Source organism: Pelophylax lessonae (genome assembly GCF_965119305.1).
Source record: "Pelophylax lessonae genome assembly, chromosome: 3".
Classification (NCBI taxonomy): domain Eukaryota; kingdom Metazoa; phylum Chordata; class Amphibia; order Anura; family Ranidae; genus Pelophylax; species Pelophylax lessonae.
The window spans coordinates 574720545-574738046 of NC_138770.1; the positions used below are offsets into that span (position 1 = coordinate 574720545).

The window sequence follows — 17502 nt, forward strand, 5'->3', positions numbered from 1 at the left end:
AAAAAATAAAAATATGAATCTGATCACTTTTATTGCTGTCACAAGCAATGTAAACATCCCTTTTGTGACAGCAATAGGCAGCGACAGGTACTCTTTATGGAGGGACTGGGGGTCTAAAAGACCCTAGACCCCTCCACTACACTTCCATGTATTCAACACGCCAAAAACTGCATTTTTGAATACACTCACTTTTTAAATTTGGCGCCTTTAGCAGCTGAGTAACCCGGACTTGACGTCATGGACGCGCCTCCGGGTTACGTCATCGGAGACCCGATCGAAGCCGCATCCGGCTTCGGGACTCCATCCAGCCGGCAGATGCCCCAACCGGGAGACCCGGGCAGAGCCACGTCCCCTCCCGCTCGCAGAGGTAATGCCCGAGCGGCTCCCGCATCGGTCGTTACCGCCGGAAAGCCGACCGCTGGCTCTAAAAAACGGTACTGGGGTGATGCTTCTAGCTGCAGGCATCACCCAGGTACAACCACGGGTGCGTTATATGTGGTTAAGTAACTTCACCCATTCATTCAGTGACCGTTCGTGACACCAGAATGTTCACAAATATTGGTTTCAAAATGGAGCCCGCTAACACGTGTAGATGTCGGGACAGAGACTCAACCTGTCTATCTACGGGATCCGTAAAAGTCAGAGATTCCTCCACTGGAACCTTAGTAGACTTATTCTGTCTGGAAACTGGATGATCCCACCTTTGGCGGCACGGTCCACCGAGTGGAAACTGCCTCTGCAAAAGGACAACGGCGTTTAACGCACTTGGGCATCACTAGCATGTGCTTGATGCGCCCCGCCACTGTTCATTAACAACACTGTCAAAAGGTTCCGGGCACGGAAACACCTTGCCCGATTTCTGGGTCTTGCGGGTGCCAAAAGACACCTGCGAACCTGATGCTGTAGACTCATCTGCAGTTTTTAATGTTTCTCGCACTGAAACTAAGTGCTTCCACCAATGCGCTTTCCTGCGCGGTGGCTGACAAGGACAGGTCCTCTTCACCATCAGAATGCGAGAACACCGATCCATCAGGATGGGGTGCGTCCGCGGCAGCCATATCTGCCTCAGAGACTGAGGATACTACACCAGGAGGTGAAGGCAACGGGCATTTACGCCTAACAGCATTTTTTAACATTAAATCCAATTTGGACACCAGGCTTTTCAAAACTGCTGTAAAAGCAGACAGGGACTGCGACCCAGAGGGTCCCGCAGCCGCACCGAGGGGGTCTTGAGGAGAAAATTTGACCTGGGACTCCATCTACACTGAAAATAAAATAATGCAGTGTCAAAAAAAAAAAAATCGCAAAAATGTGATTGCACTAGCGGTATAAGTCCCAATCAATGCATTCCTATGGGGAACTAACAAATTGCGTGCCCATGCATTTTCAATGGGAAAAAATGAGCATGAATCTACAGCAAAATGGTGGCGCCCACGGCGCGTCATGCGGTACCAGACAAGAGGCATTGGAGGTCCCTAGGAAGACCCCACCAGGACTCCCCGCACAGAAACGCTGCAGCGGCCGCAAAATTTCTGCCCCCGCCCCCCCGAGGTAGGAACTTACTATGGGAAGGGGGGAAAACAGCTGAGGGGGGCCTGATGTATCCGAGAGGCAAGGAGAACGGAGGGATGCCCGAGGGTATGACTATTCCAAGGAGGGGGCCCGCATCAAGCCCAAGACCGCCAGAGAGTTGGGAGGACCATACCACATCAGGTGGGCGTCACTCGGGACAGACTACCTCCCACCCAGGATGGGGGTGCTGTCAGCCAGGGGGTATGCTGCGACTCAGGGCGTTCCAGGATAATCGCATCCCGGCGAGACGGTCCACTCGCAGACTTGTCCCCTTCCATCGGGGCTCTGGCGTAGCAAGGCCTAGTGCTGGACTATAACCTGTTTACATATGCTGACCAGGCTGGGAGACCTTAAAGCGGTAGTATACTCCGCTATTTGACTTTTACCTACAGGTAAGCCTATAATAAGGCTTACCTGTAGGTACAATTAATATCTCCTAAACCTGCACGGTTTAGGAGATATTTGCCCTAAAACCGTGCGGACCTTCAGAGGTCTTTGCCAGAAAGTGAAACTCCTGCATGCGCGGGAGTGAAGTCATCGCGGCTCCGGCCACTCACAGCGTCGGAGCACCAGGAAGAGACACCGAGGCAACATGACAGCGCCCTTAGCTTTGTCCAGGCAACCGCATCGGGGCTTCGTTTTAAGGTATTTCATAATGAGCTAGTATGTGATGCATACTAGCTCATTATGCCTTTGTCCTGCAGGTTTTTTTATTTTTTTGCTGAGTATACAACCGCTTTAAGGATCTAGATTATCCAGTCCGAAACCCAGACGGCTGTTGCTTGCATTTCTCCAGGAACTCTAACTAGGAAATAAAAAGTTACATATAACAAAAGTTTCCCTATTAAATAGCTAAGACCGAAGTCCCAACAGGGAACTAGCTCCTACTGCTAAACTAGGCAGAAACAAACTGAGGGCTGTAGCAGAGTGTGTAAGGTTATGCAGTTTTTTCCTGCGTAGTGTTTGGGTCAGCCTTTCTTGTACCAGGGACAAAATCCCCAAACTAATGAAATTCTCATTCAAATCACAAGAATGGACACTGGCATGCAGAGTCCCATGCTTTTTCTGCTCGGCATGGTCTATGCCTGTGCTCATCCAGACTGTGTATAAATGACAGGTACTTAAATCCATATAAATAATGCAGCTAGGGCAAGGGAAGGGACAGGACGGTGGAAGGGTTCCTCTGTAAGACAATTCACCACTCGGCTGAATGAGCCCTAAATGGTGGGCAGGTCTGGGAACTACCGAACGGAAAAACTAAGTTGATTTCCATTTAGGACGCACTACTTGTCTGTAGCAAGAAATTTGATTCATTCCTTCCTGTTTGGAAGATGAAACAAAGAACCTGCTGGGTTAGCAAGATTAGTCCTTCTTGTAGATCTCCTAACAAAATATACCCAAAAAGTGTCAACTTCTGAAAAAATCTCATTAGCGCAAGAAGAAAAAAAAGTCTAATGGCAACCAGGTTATGAAACAAGACTATATTTTGCAGACTCAATAAGAGTCACTGAACAAGATTTTTTTATTAATATATTTATATTCTTCAGGACGAACCGTGGCAGAACAGATTTAAAATAGGTAGTTTTGTAACAATGTTCACTAAAGTTTCTTATAGCTTTTAAATTATATATATATATATATATTTTTAGAACAAAGTGCAATTTCTTTTCCTTCGCTTAAACAAAAAAATCTCCCGACAACCTGAAGAGGATGGGGCTCTTGTGTTTCCTGGGAAACAAAGACATGCGGAACAAAACCTTAATGTATTAGGTCAGTATAATGTGGTGTTTCTACATAAATTCCAAAAGGAGGCCAATATACACAAAAATGAAAAGTCGTCACAATTAGTTTAATGAAGTGCACAGAATAGCGATCAATCATGTCAATAAAATAAAACAATTACTTTTTTTGTCTTTTTCTTTTTTACATCAAGTGTGCTTTATTTCCTCCACAGGTATTCTGTTAAATAAAGCACCATATATACTGCCAGGCCACAGCTAGAGAGGATTCTTTACAGAATCAAATTTCTTGTGGTTTAGTACAAGTAAACTTAATTTTGATAATAAGAACCACAGCGAATTGAGGCAACTGCCTCTATTATAAGGTACAAAACTGGCACAGAGGACACCATATTATACACGGTAAAAATGACAAGTTTAAATTACATTATATTGGGCAAGGAGGGGTAATGAACCCCTATTATTCCAAGCGGCCATTTAAATGAATTGCCACTACAGCGAACCTGAATTACATAAAACATAACCATTGTGATTGGCCTTAACAAAGTGAATTGCAGATGCAACTTTTGTTTCTCGACTTCTGCCTGAACAAGAATGAAGCATATAAATCTAGCTTGCCATTCAAGCAGAAAGCACTTGACAAACTGAAGCACAAAATCGAAACAAAAACAAAGAAAAGAAACTGCAAAACTTGTATACAAACAGCTTAAAAAAACAAAAACAAAAAAAATTTAAAAGCAGACGTGCTACAACTAATGTCAAGAAGCAGCTTTGTTTTCTTTTCCTGATATCCTTGAGACCACAAGAATGGTGGACTCAATGGTCCTGCACAGGGTATCTAAAATGTCATTTTGTTGTACATGACTAAAAAGTCCCCTGGAATGCTCGCAGTTTAACGACAGGCTGAGTTCCTGGCTGTCCTGCGTGGGTGATGGCTGCCCATCACAGCTCCTCAAGTCTGCCAAGTCAGCTAGTACTGCAGAAATAGATGTGGAAGGCAGCTCGCTGTCTTCTTCTGTTACATTTGTCTCCTTTGGGCTCTGGAGCGGTTTCTCTTCTTTGCTCTCTTCAAACTTCATGCTGCAGCCAGGCTGCTCGTCTGTGGACTGTGGCCTCGCAGGCAGTATGTCTTCTGGGAGAGATGACGGCACTTCTATTCTGTATTCTTTAGCAGACAGCGGCGATGGTGAGGGTGGATCTTGCTCTGTTCCTGGATCAATAATTGAAGAGTCTCTTGTCTCATTGTCAGATGTGCTTGTAGGGGTAGATGCTTCACGCTCTGTTTTCAGATCAGTCATACAGCTGTCAACCATGTGCTCTTCATCGCTGCTAACTCGCCGCCGTTTTACTGGAGTAGCACCTTCATCATCTAAGAAGATAAAAATAATCTCTAACTTAAAATGTCTTTAGTAGTGCGGAACAGTCACTTTTATCAATTTCCTATCCTATATTAAAAATGGTGACACCAAATACATTATAGGGCATCTCTGCTAGCAGTGAGAAAGATTAAAGAACAAGGATTTTCTAGAAGCACCTCTTCCTTGCACTGACACTGCTCTGAGCACTTCTGGGTTCACAGCCGTCAAGTCCTTGCTGGCGCCAGGGGAGCATCAGGTCAACACTTTGTCAGACCCCTGAGGTCTTCCCTGCTCTGAGTTCAGATACTTGTGTAAAGCTCAAAACATATAAAATTCATAACACAAATTTCTCTGCTACAGTAATCAGCACAGCATGGTTATCTCTCTACCCCCCATCCTGGGACTGGACAATATAGGTGCAGTAAACAATGAAGTTATCCCCCTGATCATTCCTCAATTTAGCATGCTTCTTGTTGGCACACGAGCAACCAGCAAATCTGACTCCTATTGTGGCCCCTCTGTCTCCCAGTCTGAATTTTACTATACAGGGCATTACAAGCTGCTGATATGAAGTCAAAAAGGAAAACTTAAGCAGACCATAGATGCTGTGGTTGCAGGTCACTTGATTTGTGTTGGAGGAATCCCTCCCGCAGAGTTATTGTGTTCTCCCGGAGGGGGCCATCCCAGCTGACACAGTTATTATTAATAATCGTATGAAGAATCCAGCATGCTGGTTGTACCCAAATTCATTAAATACTTGGGTACGATCAGCCTGCCCATACACGATTCGAACCTCAGCTGCTCCCTGCTGAACCAGCCAACATTCGAACAGTCTTTAGCCAGCCTTGCACTAGCTGAATTTAGATTTTGTAATAATTAAACAACTGTAGGAACTGGCATTTTGACATTTTTGCATGGAGTTCAGGAGTTTAGCTTTACCACTTCAGATCTCACATATGTACGTACCCCCACCCGGCCATGAACCACAGCAACTTTTACATTTCTGCTCTGAACCGGTTTATTTGGCAATAACTTTGCCTGAGATGACAAGTAATACATTTTTTTTCTTAAAGGACAAAAGACAGAAGGGCAGAAAGACTGGACATGCGACAAATGCCCTTTGCTTTTGAAGAGGTTTTTTTTAGGATTTTTGTAGCATGCCCCATGTCCTCAACAAGTTAAGCATTCTGACTTTTAGGTTCCTGAGTTTACCCCACCGATGAAGACGTATTATAGTCATACCTGGAAGAGCAGCATTCATATAAAAACAAAAGGTTTAGGGGTGAGATGTAGTTTTCTTTCCCTCTGGTAAACTGGAAAGTGAATATATGTAACTGATGCAAAAATCTGTTAAAAAGGTGACAGCCTCCAGCTACCAGGAGGAAAACACTATTACTGACCTTTTGTTTTACCTTCTTTGGATTCTTGCTCTTGTAATGAAGTTCTTTGCTGCTGGCAGGCTCTACATTTGCTTAGGAGATCTTGTAAAGTTGGAATTAAGGCTGGGTTGATCTGTTTTGGAGTGTGAACAGAGAGGAGCAGAGCCAATGCCCTGAGATCCTAAAGGGCAGAAGGTGAAGGGAAGAAGCTATTATCATTAAAACCATTAAAAATATTCACTGCTGTGCAGAAGAGAGGGCAAAATTTTCACTGACATTGCAAGTGCTGATGTAATAAACATTCAATTATTAATTAAACTCTTTACATAAAGTAAAAGTCATCGCATTATCAAATGGTCATATAAGCAAGCGCTTTGTTAAAAAATTGTAAAGAAAAAACAAAACAAAAAAGACTAAGACCACTCTGTTTACTTATTTAAAGTGGTTGTAAACCTTAGACATGAAATATGAACAAAGCATATCTTTCTATAGTGTGTACTTGCCTTAATTAAAAGCACTAAGTGTAATTTCTGTCTGCTGCTTTGTTCCCCTATCAGCATGAATCACTTCTGACAAGTTTTTAAGACACCAAGATAAAAAAGAGGTGACAGGGAGTTAGCACCAGCACACAGTAGAGCTGCACGATTGATCGTTCAAAAAAAAAAAAAAAAAAAAATCGCAATCTCGATTCACCCTCCCTCACAATCTTAAAACATTGTTTCCTTGATTCATACAGAACAGAGCTGTTCTCTGCTCACTCACAGCTGTAAAAAAAAGAGCCTCCAGCAATTGTGTATCAACATTGTTAAAGCGGAGAGTTCCACCCTCAGAATAATTTTTTAACAAAAATAGCCCATTAATATTAATACATCTCGCTTGACAAAACCGCTATTTGCATATTTATGAGTTGAACAGTGTATTTGTTTAGTGAAAATCTTTCTTTTAAAATTGCTGCCTGTGCGTTGTCATCTTTACTAAGGGCATCTGAAGCCGCAGTGTAAGACTAGGTGACCTTCTTCCTGCTTGCTGTTCATTCTGGCTACCCAGAATGCAGCAGGCAATCCCGTACATGAGCAGTACTATGCTTTAGGCATAGTACAGGTTGCTATAGAGACGTCGGCTGAGGAGGAAGTTGCCGCCCTCTATATCCCTTCCCCGCCTCCTGGAAAACACAAGTGCAGGAGACAGAGAAAGAGTCAGACATAGAGACACACACTGCCAGCTATTATGGTTAAGAAAGCTCTTGTCTGGCTGATGGGGAAATTTAATGTAACAGATGGATGGCAGCACTATGATTGGGGGCAGCATGGTTATTGTGGCAGCAACACTGTGATGGTACCCTTTGATTTGGGGCAGGATTGTGGAAGTATGGCTGGATCGATGTAACACAGTGATGGGGGCAGGACAGTGATGGGGTCTGCACTGTGCATGGATGGATGGATGTCACACTGTTATGGGGTCAGCACTGTGCATGGATGGATGGATGGATGTCACACTGTTATGGGGTCAGCACTGTTGATGGATGGATGGATGGATGTCACACTCTTATGGGGTCAGCACTGTTGATGGATGGATGTCACACTGTAATGGGGTCAGCACTATGCATGGGGTCAGCACTGTTGATGGATGGATGGATGTCACACTGTGATGGGGTCAGCACTGTGCATGGATGGATGGATGTCACACTGGTATGGGGTCAGCAATGTGGATGGATGGATGTCACACTGTTATGGGGTCAGCACTGTGATGGGTTCAGCACTATGCATCACATATGCCATCACAGTGCTGCAAAAATCACAGTGCCGCCATTACATTGCTGCCCAAATCACAGTGCAGCAAAAATCACAGTGCCATCATAGTGCTGCCCAAATCACAGTGCCATTATATTGCTGCCCAAATCACAGTGCCATTACATTGCTGCCCAAATCACAGTGCCATCACTATGCTGCAAAAATCCCAGAGCCATCACAGTGCTGTAAAAATCACAGAGCCATCACAGTGCTGAAAAAAAATCACAGAGCCATTACATTGCTGCCTAAATCACAGTGCTACCACAGTGCTGCAAAAATCACAGTGCCGCCATTACATTGCTGCCCAAATCACAGTGCAGCAAAAATCACAGTGCCATCATAGTGCTGCCCAAATCACAGTGCCATTATATTGCTGCCCAAATCACAGTGCCATTACATTGCTGCCCAAATCACAGTGCCATCACTATGCTGCAAAAATCCCAGAGCCATCACAGTGCTGTAAAAATCACAGAGCCATCACAGTGCTGAAAAAAAATCACAGAGCCATTACATTGCTGCCTAAATCACAGTGCTACCACAGTGCTGCAAAAATAACAGAGCCACCACAGTGCTGCAAAAATAACAGAGCCATCACAGTGCTGCAAAAATCACAGAGCCATCACAGTGCTGCAAAAATCACAGAGCCACCACAGTTCTCCACCAGAGCAGGAGGAGACTCCGCTCACAGAAGGAGATCCCATCACCAGTTCGCACCCTGCCCCCACCCCAGGAAAGTGGTCAGACCACCCCCCCCCAAAAAAAAACACATTCCCCTGTGTATGTATGTGTGTGTGTGTGTGTGTGTGTGTGTGTGTGTGTGTGTGTATGTGTGTGTGTGGGGGGGTCAGGATGAGGAACTTGGCAGGGGGGGTGCCTGCGTGAAGGAGGGGAACCCGGGGGACAGACTGGCCCAGGGAGGGGCCCACGTCCACCCCAAAACCCTCCAGGGGTGGGGGGACAGCTACTCATCATACCAGGAACCAGGTGGGCACCTCTCCAGACATATCCTCCTCCTGTGAGCCAGCAGGAACGCTGCGACTCAGGCCGAGGCCAGGTCTCGCGAGACATTTAACTTGCAGGGCCAGCCCTCGTCCAGTGGGGCTAAGTCGTGGCCGACCTAGCGCGCTGGTCAGGGTGGGGTGACCACTGGATCTAGATTGTACAGTCTGGCAGTTGATTGTAGATCTCACCAGAAAAATCCAGGAGGAAAAAAATGTTCTATCTATAAAATTTTGCCAGGACCAAAGATTCCAGCAAGGAACTAGGTCCTTACTCCTGACAAGCCAGAAAAAAACTGAGTGACTATAGTAGGAAGAGGGAGAATACCCCCTGGGACTGTCCATGGTTGTAGCCAGAGGTTTTTTTCTGCCTAGTGTCCTACTCCTGTAGGGGGCAGCATTACCCAATGGTCAAAAATGACAGGAGCTACGTCTGTCAATGAATGAAAGAGAAAGTTATAGCGTCTAAAACTTTGGGGTGTTTTTACTTATTTTTTACTAGTAATGGCAAGGATCAACGACTTATAGCAGGACTGCAATATTGCAGCAGACAAATCAGACCCGACACTTTGGACACTTTTTTGGGACCAGTGACACTAATGCAGTGATCAGTGCCAATGACACTGGCTGGGAAGGGCTTAACATCAGGGGCTATCAAAGGGTTAAATATAAGCCTAGGTTGTGCTTACTCACCGTGGGGGGGGGGGGGGGTTCTTTGACTAGGGGAAGGCAAAGCTCCATGTTCCTGCTTTGCAGAAACATAGGATCTATGCCTTGCCTTCTGACAGAACCACAATCTGCATTGTTTGCACAGGCAGACTGCTGTTCTGCCTGTGTAAGCGGCAGGTGTTGGCAGACAGAGTCCGGTGGGCTCCCACTGTGTATAAGTACAGCGGGTTCGGGTTGCTGGCGGTGCATGTGCACACACTCCAGTCCCAGAAGTGTCAGATCAAGCAGAGCATAAGGTGGGCGGTCCGCAAGTGGTTAAAAGAACAAAGGATCATCAACACAAGCCATTATCTCTATGGTGCCTGAGGTTCTCCCCCATTTTGCACTCCAGACAGTGAAGCCACAACCCCCCCCCCCACAATTATATAATTAAAACCGAATATAAATTTTGTCTGCCAAATAGCAATTGTGTAAAAAATATTAAACACATTTGATGAAATATTATATATTTTTCTTCTAGTTTTGGGCAGTTCAAGCATTAGAAATTCTTTCAGATTTCTAGTGCGGCCATTGTCTCCTTCGGGTAAAAACCTTCACGTTCTGTCCTAATGACTGACATCCGGACATCAGTTGAGCATGAGGTGGCAACAGTAAAAACATGAAGATGCAATGAGAAAACTGTCAAGTTTTTAATGTTGTGTCCTCCTTAGATAGAAGTGCTCTCCCTTCCCCAGCCTAAACTTAAACTAGTAAAAAAAAAAAAAAAAAGTTTTGGCTCCAGTTTAATATAAGGGAAAAAACACATGAAACCAGGTTACTGCCTTACCCCATTTAAAGTGCTGCTTGCTTTGGAAATTTCAATCCTGCTGATAAAGTCGGACTCCACATTTTGATACTGATTAATGACATGTGTAATAATGGTGTTAATGAGGCTTGCACAGTTTGTTTCTGAGAAGACCTGATTTTGAACCTGTGAGGGAAAGGAAAATAAATTATTGTATACAAATGTTATTTTTTGTACAGCTGTGACAGCTCATCCTACAAAAAACACTGATCTTACATACCTTTACCAAGAAATGGGTGAGGAATGTGTATACCACATTGTTGTTGATGAAAACCCGCTCATCCACTAGAATACTTTTAATATATTCTGCAAAAACAGGATCCTCACACAGCAACTTGATGCAGTTTTTTGCCAGTGGAGTCTGCATGTTAAGAGATCCAGAGATTAGGAAACAAACAGTTGTAGAGAACCTCATCTCATTGCAATGACTGATTCCAGGAGAAAGAAAGCAAGCTCCAAACAGTAAAAGAAATCTAGGATGCACGTATAATCAAGGACTTAAAAGTCATATGCAGTGTTAGTGATGTCCCCCAATGGATTATAAAATGGTTCTCTCTTCAAACTCCCTCTTTGTGTTACCACAAGTTGCTATAGGCAGAGTATATAACCCATACCTGTCTGTGTAGCCCAAAGTGAGATAAAATATCACTACATAAGTGCTTGTTTTGCACCCTTTCCAACTAGTGGGTTATATTGCCTCCTCCAAGAGTAGGACTAGACACAAAAAAATAACACCTTGTTACACCCATGGGGCGTCTTCAGCTGGTATATAACCCCCATTATCTGCCCTAGATAACCAGTTTAGTAGAAAGCAGTATTAGAACTCCATAGAGGGGTGGGTGCTGTGTCCGTCGAACTCAGAGAAATGGATTTTACGGTAAGTAGAAAAAAAAACTTGATTTCTGTTAGAACTTACTATAAAATCCTTTTCGCTTTAGTTTATCGACAGACGCAGCTCCATCTAGACAGAGACTATAGGGTTATGCTCCTATCAGGAATAGGCACCAGGCGCGAAAAAAGCTTAACCACACCTATGGGGGCTGTCCCTGCAGGCATAACCTCACACACCCTGCTATCATCAAGCAGTATAGTTGCAAGCAGTGTTTAGAATAGAAAAAACCCCATTCACTCAGAAGTAGGGGGGGGGGGGGGGGTGCTGCGTCTGTCGAACTTCAGAGAAAAGGATTATACGATAAGTTCTACAAAAATACAGTTTTCTCTATCGTTCATCGACAGACATTGCGCCATCTAGTCAGACTATAGGGATGTCCCAAAGCAGTATATTCATGAGGGGTAGGAAGACAACGTAAATGGAAACGTAGCTCCCCAAAGGCTAAACTTAGCCAACCAGGTAACATGGGGCTCAACCAAAAACAACTGGAGCTCACCCTGAAAACACACTACACCCTCAAAGAGAAACAAAACAAAAAAGTTAATTTTAAACAGCAGCCTGCAAAACCTTGCAGCCAAAGAAAGCATCTGAAGATGCCAACACATCTACTTTGTAGAATTTTGTAAACATATGCACAGACGACCAAGTTGCCGCCTTGCAAACTTGCAGCACCGACGCCTGATGGCGAAAAGCCCAAGAGGCACTTAGCGCTCTTGTAGAATGTGCCTTCACCGTGAGGAACCTGACCCTGCAGTGAATAAGCCTGAAGTACTGTCTGCCTGATCCATCTGGATATGGTCGCCGCAGACACAGCCAATCCCTTACGAGGTCCTTCAGTAAGGATAATAAGAGTGTCTGATTTTCTAAAAGACTCAGTGGTCTCCAGATATACCCTGATCGCCCGAATCACATCCAAACGCAAATTCCTTAGAATGTTTGGGCTTAGGGCAGAGTGAAGGCAACACAATGTCTTCATTCAGATGAAAATCAGAAAAAACCCTAGGAAGAAATGACTGATTAGGTCGAAGTACCACTTTATCTCTGTGTATCACCAGATAAGGTGGGCGGCAGGACAACGCTGCCAGTTCAAATACTCTGCGAGCGGAAGTGATAGCCACCAAAAAGGCAACCTTCTGGGACAACGAAAGCAGAGAAATCTCCCGAATATTCTCAAAAGAAGGATTTTGAAGAACAGATAATACCAAATTGAGATCCCACAGCGGTAGCGGGGACCTTCTAGGAGGAGCCATATGGGGCACTCCCTGTATAAAGGTACGATTCAAAGCATGTGTAGCAAACGGGCGTTGGAAATATATAGCCAAAGCAGACACTTGGCCTTTGATATTGCCCAAAACCAACCGCTGTTCAACTCCTTTCTGCAGAAAGACCAAAACCCTAGCTATTGAAAACAAGCGAGGGTGCACCTTCAGTGATTCACACCATGAAATATACGATTTCCATGTACGATGATATATCTTCCTAGAAGTCGACTTCCTAGCCTTCAATAACGTAGGAATCACAGAGTCAGAAAGACCTCTATCTGTCAACACCTGGCTTTCAACAGCCATGCCGTTAAAGCCAGCGGCTGTAAAGCAGGATGGAAGATCAGATCTTGAGACAGCAGATCTTCCCTGAGAGGAAGTCTCCAAGGAGCATCGGCGACCAGTCTTACTAGGTCTGCATACCAAGACTGGCGAGGCCAGTCTGGGGCCACCAGAATGACCGGAATGCTTTCCACCTCTATCCTGCGCAGAAGCATCGACAGGCGTTTCAAGGGAGGAAAGGCATAATTTAGCCGATACTGACCCAAAGGAGCCACCAGAGCGTCTGTAGCGTCGGCCAGAGGATCTCGAGACCTGGCTAAGAATCTCTGAACCTTCTTGTTGAGGCGAGAAGAGTGCCCCACCGAACACACAGGAGATGAAACACCTCCTGGTGCAGGAACCACTCCCCTTGATCCAACACCTGACGACTCAGTTAATCCGCTTGCCAGTTCTCCACACCTGGAATGTGTACAGCAGAGAGGGCTGGAATAAATTTTTCCGCCCAGGCCAGAATCTCGGCCACCTCCTTGGTTGCCAAGACACTTTTGGCAGCCAAGGACATCAATCCCCTCTGGAGATTGATGTAACCCACAGCCGTGGCATTGTCTGATTGAATCTGAACCGAACAATCTTGCAGATGAGTCGTCCAATGGCTCAGACAAAGCTTTATTGCTCTGAGCTCCAAAACATTCAACTCTTCCATTGTCCAGGTACCCTGGGCACAGAGCTTCCCCAGCACCCCGCCTCAGCCTGATAGGCTGACGTCCGTGGTCACTACTGTACAAAACAACGGGAGGAAGGACTTGCCCTGGCATAGTGCTGGAGACTGAATCCACCACAACAGAGCAGACTTTGTGTTGTGGCTTAACTGAATCAAAGAGTCCAAGGACTTTGGATCCTTGTTGCATTTGACAAGAATCTCCCTTTGCAAAGGTCTGGTATGGAACTAAGCAAATGGAACTGCCTTGAAGGTTGATACCATCAGACCCAAGGCCCGCATGCAAACTCGAAGAGAGGACAGATTGTTCGCCAACAACAACCAAATCGCCGCCTGCAACTTTTGCAGCTTGTCCATGGGAAGAAACACCTTGGCCAAGGCTGAATCCAGAGTCAAGCCCAGATAATCCAGTCTCAAGACAGGTGTCTGCGCGGATTTCTTAAAATTGATGTTCCAACCAAATTCCTGCAGAGCTCTGACAGAGACCGTCAGATAACCCAACAAGAATAAAGGAAAGTTTGCTCTCAACAGGAGATCGTCTAGGTACCACAGTACTGCAATCCCCCCGCTGGCGCAGCAATGCCAATACCCCTGCTAAGATCTTGGTAAACACTCTGGGAGCCAAGGCGAGACCAAAGGGTAACGCCACAAATTGATATTGCTCCTCTACGACCACAAAGAGAAGAAACCGCTGGTGTCCAGCGTAAATAGGGATGTGTAGATATGCATCCTTGATATCTATAGATGCTAAGAAATCTCCCTGGTGTAGTGATGCCACTACCGTGCGGATGAATTATATCCGAAACTTCTGTACCCGCACAAAGCGGTTTAGGGCCTTGAGATCCAAGATGGGACGCACCTTGCCTTTCTTCCTGGGCATGGTGAAGAGGTTTGAATAAAACCCTTGAAAACGTTCCTGAAAAGGAACCGGTAAAATCACTCCTTGTACTGCACCTCGAAAGTCCCTTAATCGAACTAGAGATAGTCAAAGATTATACGAGAAGAACCTGTCTGACGGACGGGAAGAACCTGTCCGACGGGCGAGATCAGAATTCGATCTTGTACCCAGATTGGATCAGTTCGTGAACTCATTTGTCCTGAATCAAGGAGGTCCAGGCTTCCAGAAAGAAACAAAGACATCCCCCCAACCCAGAATCGGGTGAGGGCGCCCCTTCAGGCAGACGACACACGCACCGATTGTCGGCCGAACGATCGGCCGTCTTTTGTCCAGTGCTGTCGTGTTGGTTAAAAAAGTGCTCAAGACTGCACACAAATTTTGTCGGCCAACAACAACCAACTTCAGAAGTGATGTCATGTGATGGTTAACTTTCCGTGTGTTTTTTCTTCTCTGAGCATGCCCAGTCTTGCTCATCTGGCTTTTGTCGGCCGAAATCTGTACTGACTGACGAACAATCGGCCGTTCTGGTGTTGGCCAACAAAAATTTTATAGCATGCAGACCAGATTTTGTTCGGCCAAAAAGTCGCAGTCGGTTGTCGGAAGCATCATACTAACAAGCCTACAATCGGCCGATCGGACATTGGCTGAATATTTACGGCCGACAATCGGTACGTGTGTACGGGCCTTTATACTGGCCAGTCTTTGCTTTCCCAGACCATGGCTTCTTGGAACTCCCAGAAAATCTGAATGATTTACCTTTTTCTTGCGACCCGGAGGCACGAAAAAGATGTTTATAAGCATTAAAAGGAAGGCCCCTGCCTAGGACGTGGCGCCTTGCACTTAGAGGATTGGGAGGATGAGTGCTCCTATCCCCCAACACCTTTGATCAACTCGTCCAGAGAGGATCCAAACAGCCTCTCCCCTGAGAAGGGAAGATCAGTCCAGGCCTTTTTAGAAGCCTGGTGGGCCGACCAGCTTTATAGCCACACCATGCGCCTAATGGCAATCCCCACTGTCAACGCCATGGTCATTAACGGGGCTGAATCCAAGGACGTATCACACATGATGAACACCAGGGCTTGAGCAAACTGGTCCAGTAGTTCCAATACCGAAGGGGGGGAGCCGTTCAGCTTCCTAGTAACTTTTAAGTAACTTCACCCATTCTGTAGCAGTCTGCGCTACCAAAACATTCACAAAGGTAGTCTTTAATAGGTGACCTGCTACCACGTGTAAATGGTGGGACAAGGATTCCACCCGTCTATCCACTGGGTCCGCAAAAGTTGGAGACTCTTCCACTGGTACAAGAGTCGCTTTATTCAACTTGGATACTGGGGGATCCACTTTGGTGGTACAGTCCACCTAGACACTGCCTCTGCAAAGGGGTAACAGCGTGCAAAACACTTAGGCACCACTAACATGTGCTTAATGCACCGCCATTGTTCATGCACAATAGTATGAAACAATTCTGGACAGGGGAACACCTTGCCCGATTAATGGGATTTCCGGGAGCCAAAATACACCTGCGTACCCAGTGCTGTGGGTTCATCAGCCAATTTTAAAGTTTCGTGCACTGAAACTATCAGAGCTTCCACCAAAGCTGGTTCCCCGCACGACGGCTGATGAGGACAGGTCCTCTTCACCATCAGAATGCAACGACACCGACCCCTCAGGGTGGTCCATGTCTATCTCAGAGTCCAACGACCCTGCTGATGGAGGTGAGGGCGGATGGCGTTTACGGCTGGCAGCACTAGCAATGACAAAATCTACCTTAGACATCAGATTTTGAAAAAAAAAACGGAATCTCTGGCTGAGACTGTGATCCAGAATGGCCCGCAGTCGCTCCCAGGGGGTAGGGTGAGGGCAGACCTTCATGCTGAAGGAGTCTTGTCTGCTGGTTCGGGGAAGCTAGCGCTAGGCTTACCAGACCAAGGTTGCTTGGAACCTCCTAGGGAAGATTTAAAAGAGCCATTTCCATTATTCTCCGTCCCAGAAGCACGAAAGAATTTCCTATGGGCTGAAAAGGAGGGCCCCCGTCTGCGGCAAGGCTCCTTACCTTTCCTTGACTGTGGCAGGAAGGTACTCTTCCCTCCCATGATACCCTTAATGATGTTATCCAGGGTAGCCCCAAACAAGCGATCGCCTTGAAAGGGCAGATCAATAAGGGCTTTCTTAGAAGCTTGGTCTGCGGACCAATTCTTAAGCCACAGCACGCACCTAATCACCACCGCTGAAACAGAAAGTTTGGACAGCACAGGAGCTGTATCCAAAGCTGCATCACCAATAAACTGCAGCCCATTGACCAACTGGTCCGCCAAATCAACATAAGCAGCAGGGACTTGCTCAACCCCCAGGCCCTGGCGCAAAAGCTTGGCCCATTTAGTTAGGGTCAGAGACACCAGGGATGAGACAAAGACTGGCGGCAATGCCGAACCAGGCATAGTAAACATGCTGCATGCCACAGCCTCCGCTCTTGTCAGCGGGGTCCTTAAAGGAAGGGGATTCCTCTACTGGGATCGTGGTTGCTTTATTCAACCTGGAAACAGGAGGGTCCACTTTTTTAAAAGTGACTCCTCAAAAGGGTAAAGTACAGCAAAACATTTGGGGACCACGAAGGGTAATTTTGGTTGTTTCCATTCTTTACAGGAAAACCTGTCAAAATAAGGCACACGATGCAACTTATGCGTACCAAACGACACAGCCACGTCCGTGGCTAAATAAGCCGCATCCTCCATCTCTAAAGTCTCACGCACTGCAGTAACTACCAGTGGCTTTTCATTCCCTGCTGCAACCATGGAGGAATCATCCTCAATATCGGATGGATCAGGGGTTATATTAAGTTCCCCTGGACGAGCCGCGTAAATGGCGGCATCCGGCTCAGAATCAGATGAGACAGACTGAGCAGGGGACGCTTCCTCCTGGGCATTTGCCCACATGCCATTTCCACTGGCGATACTAAGGACTTCAGGACCGCCATCAGTGCAACCATGGGTAGCTGGGGTTCTGAGGGACCTGCCACTTCCATGAGGGGGTCAGTGGGAGAGATGTAACCCTGAGGCTACATAAGGAAAGGAAGACCGTGCAGTACAAATATGATCTTTTGG

The 17502-nt window shown here is 46.1% G+C and overlaps 1 protein-coding gene across 1 annotated transcript in view; it reads right to left on the bottom strand.

Annotated features, from left to right (window-relative positions):
* Positions 1-3273: 3273 nt before the first annotated feature.
* The window catches only part of USP34 (ubiquitin specific peptidase 34), a 600284-nt gene continuing 586055 nt past the window's right edge, over positions 3274-17502 (bottom strand). Inside the window, exons 75-78 of the mRNA XM_082250967.1 lie at positions 10570-10710; positions 10332-10475; positions 6070-6229; positions 3274-4680 (exon numbers count right to left, since the gene is read on the bottom strand). Coding sequence (XP_082107093.1) covers positions 4070-4680; positions 6070-6229; positions 10332-10475; positions 10570-10710 — 1056 coding nt within the window. The 3' untranslated portion in view covers positions 3274-4069. The remainder of the gene's footprint in view (positions 4681-6069; positions 6230-10331; positions 10476-10569; positions 10711-17502) is intronic.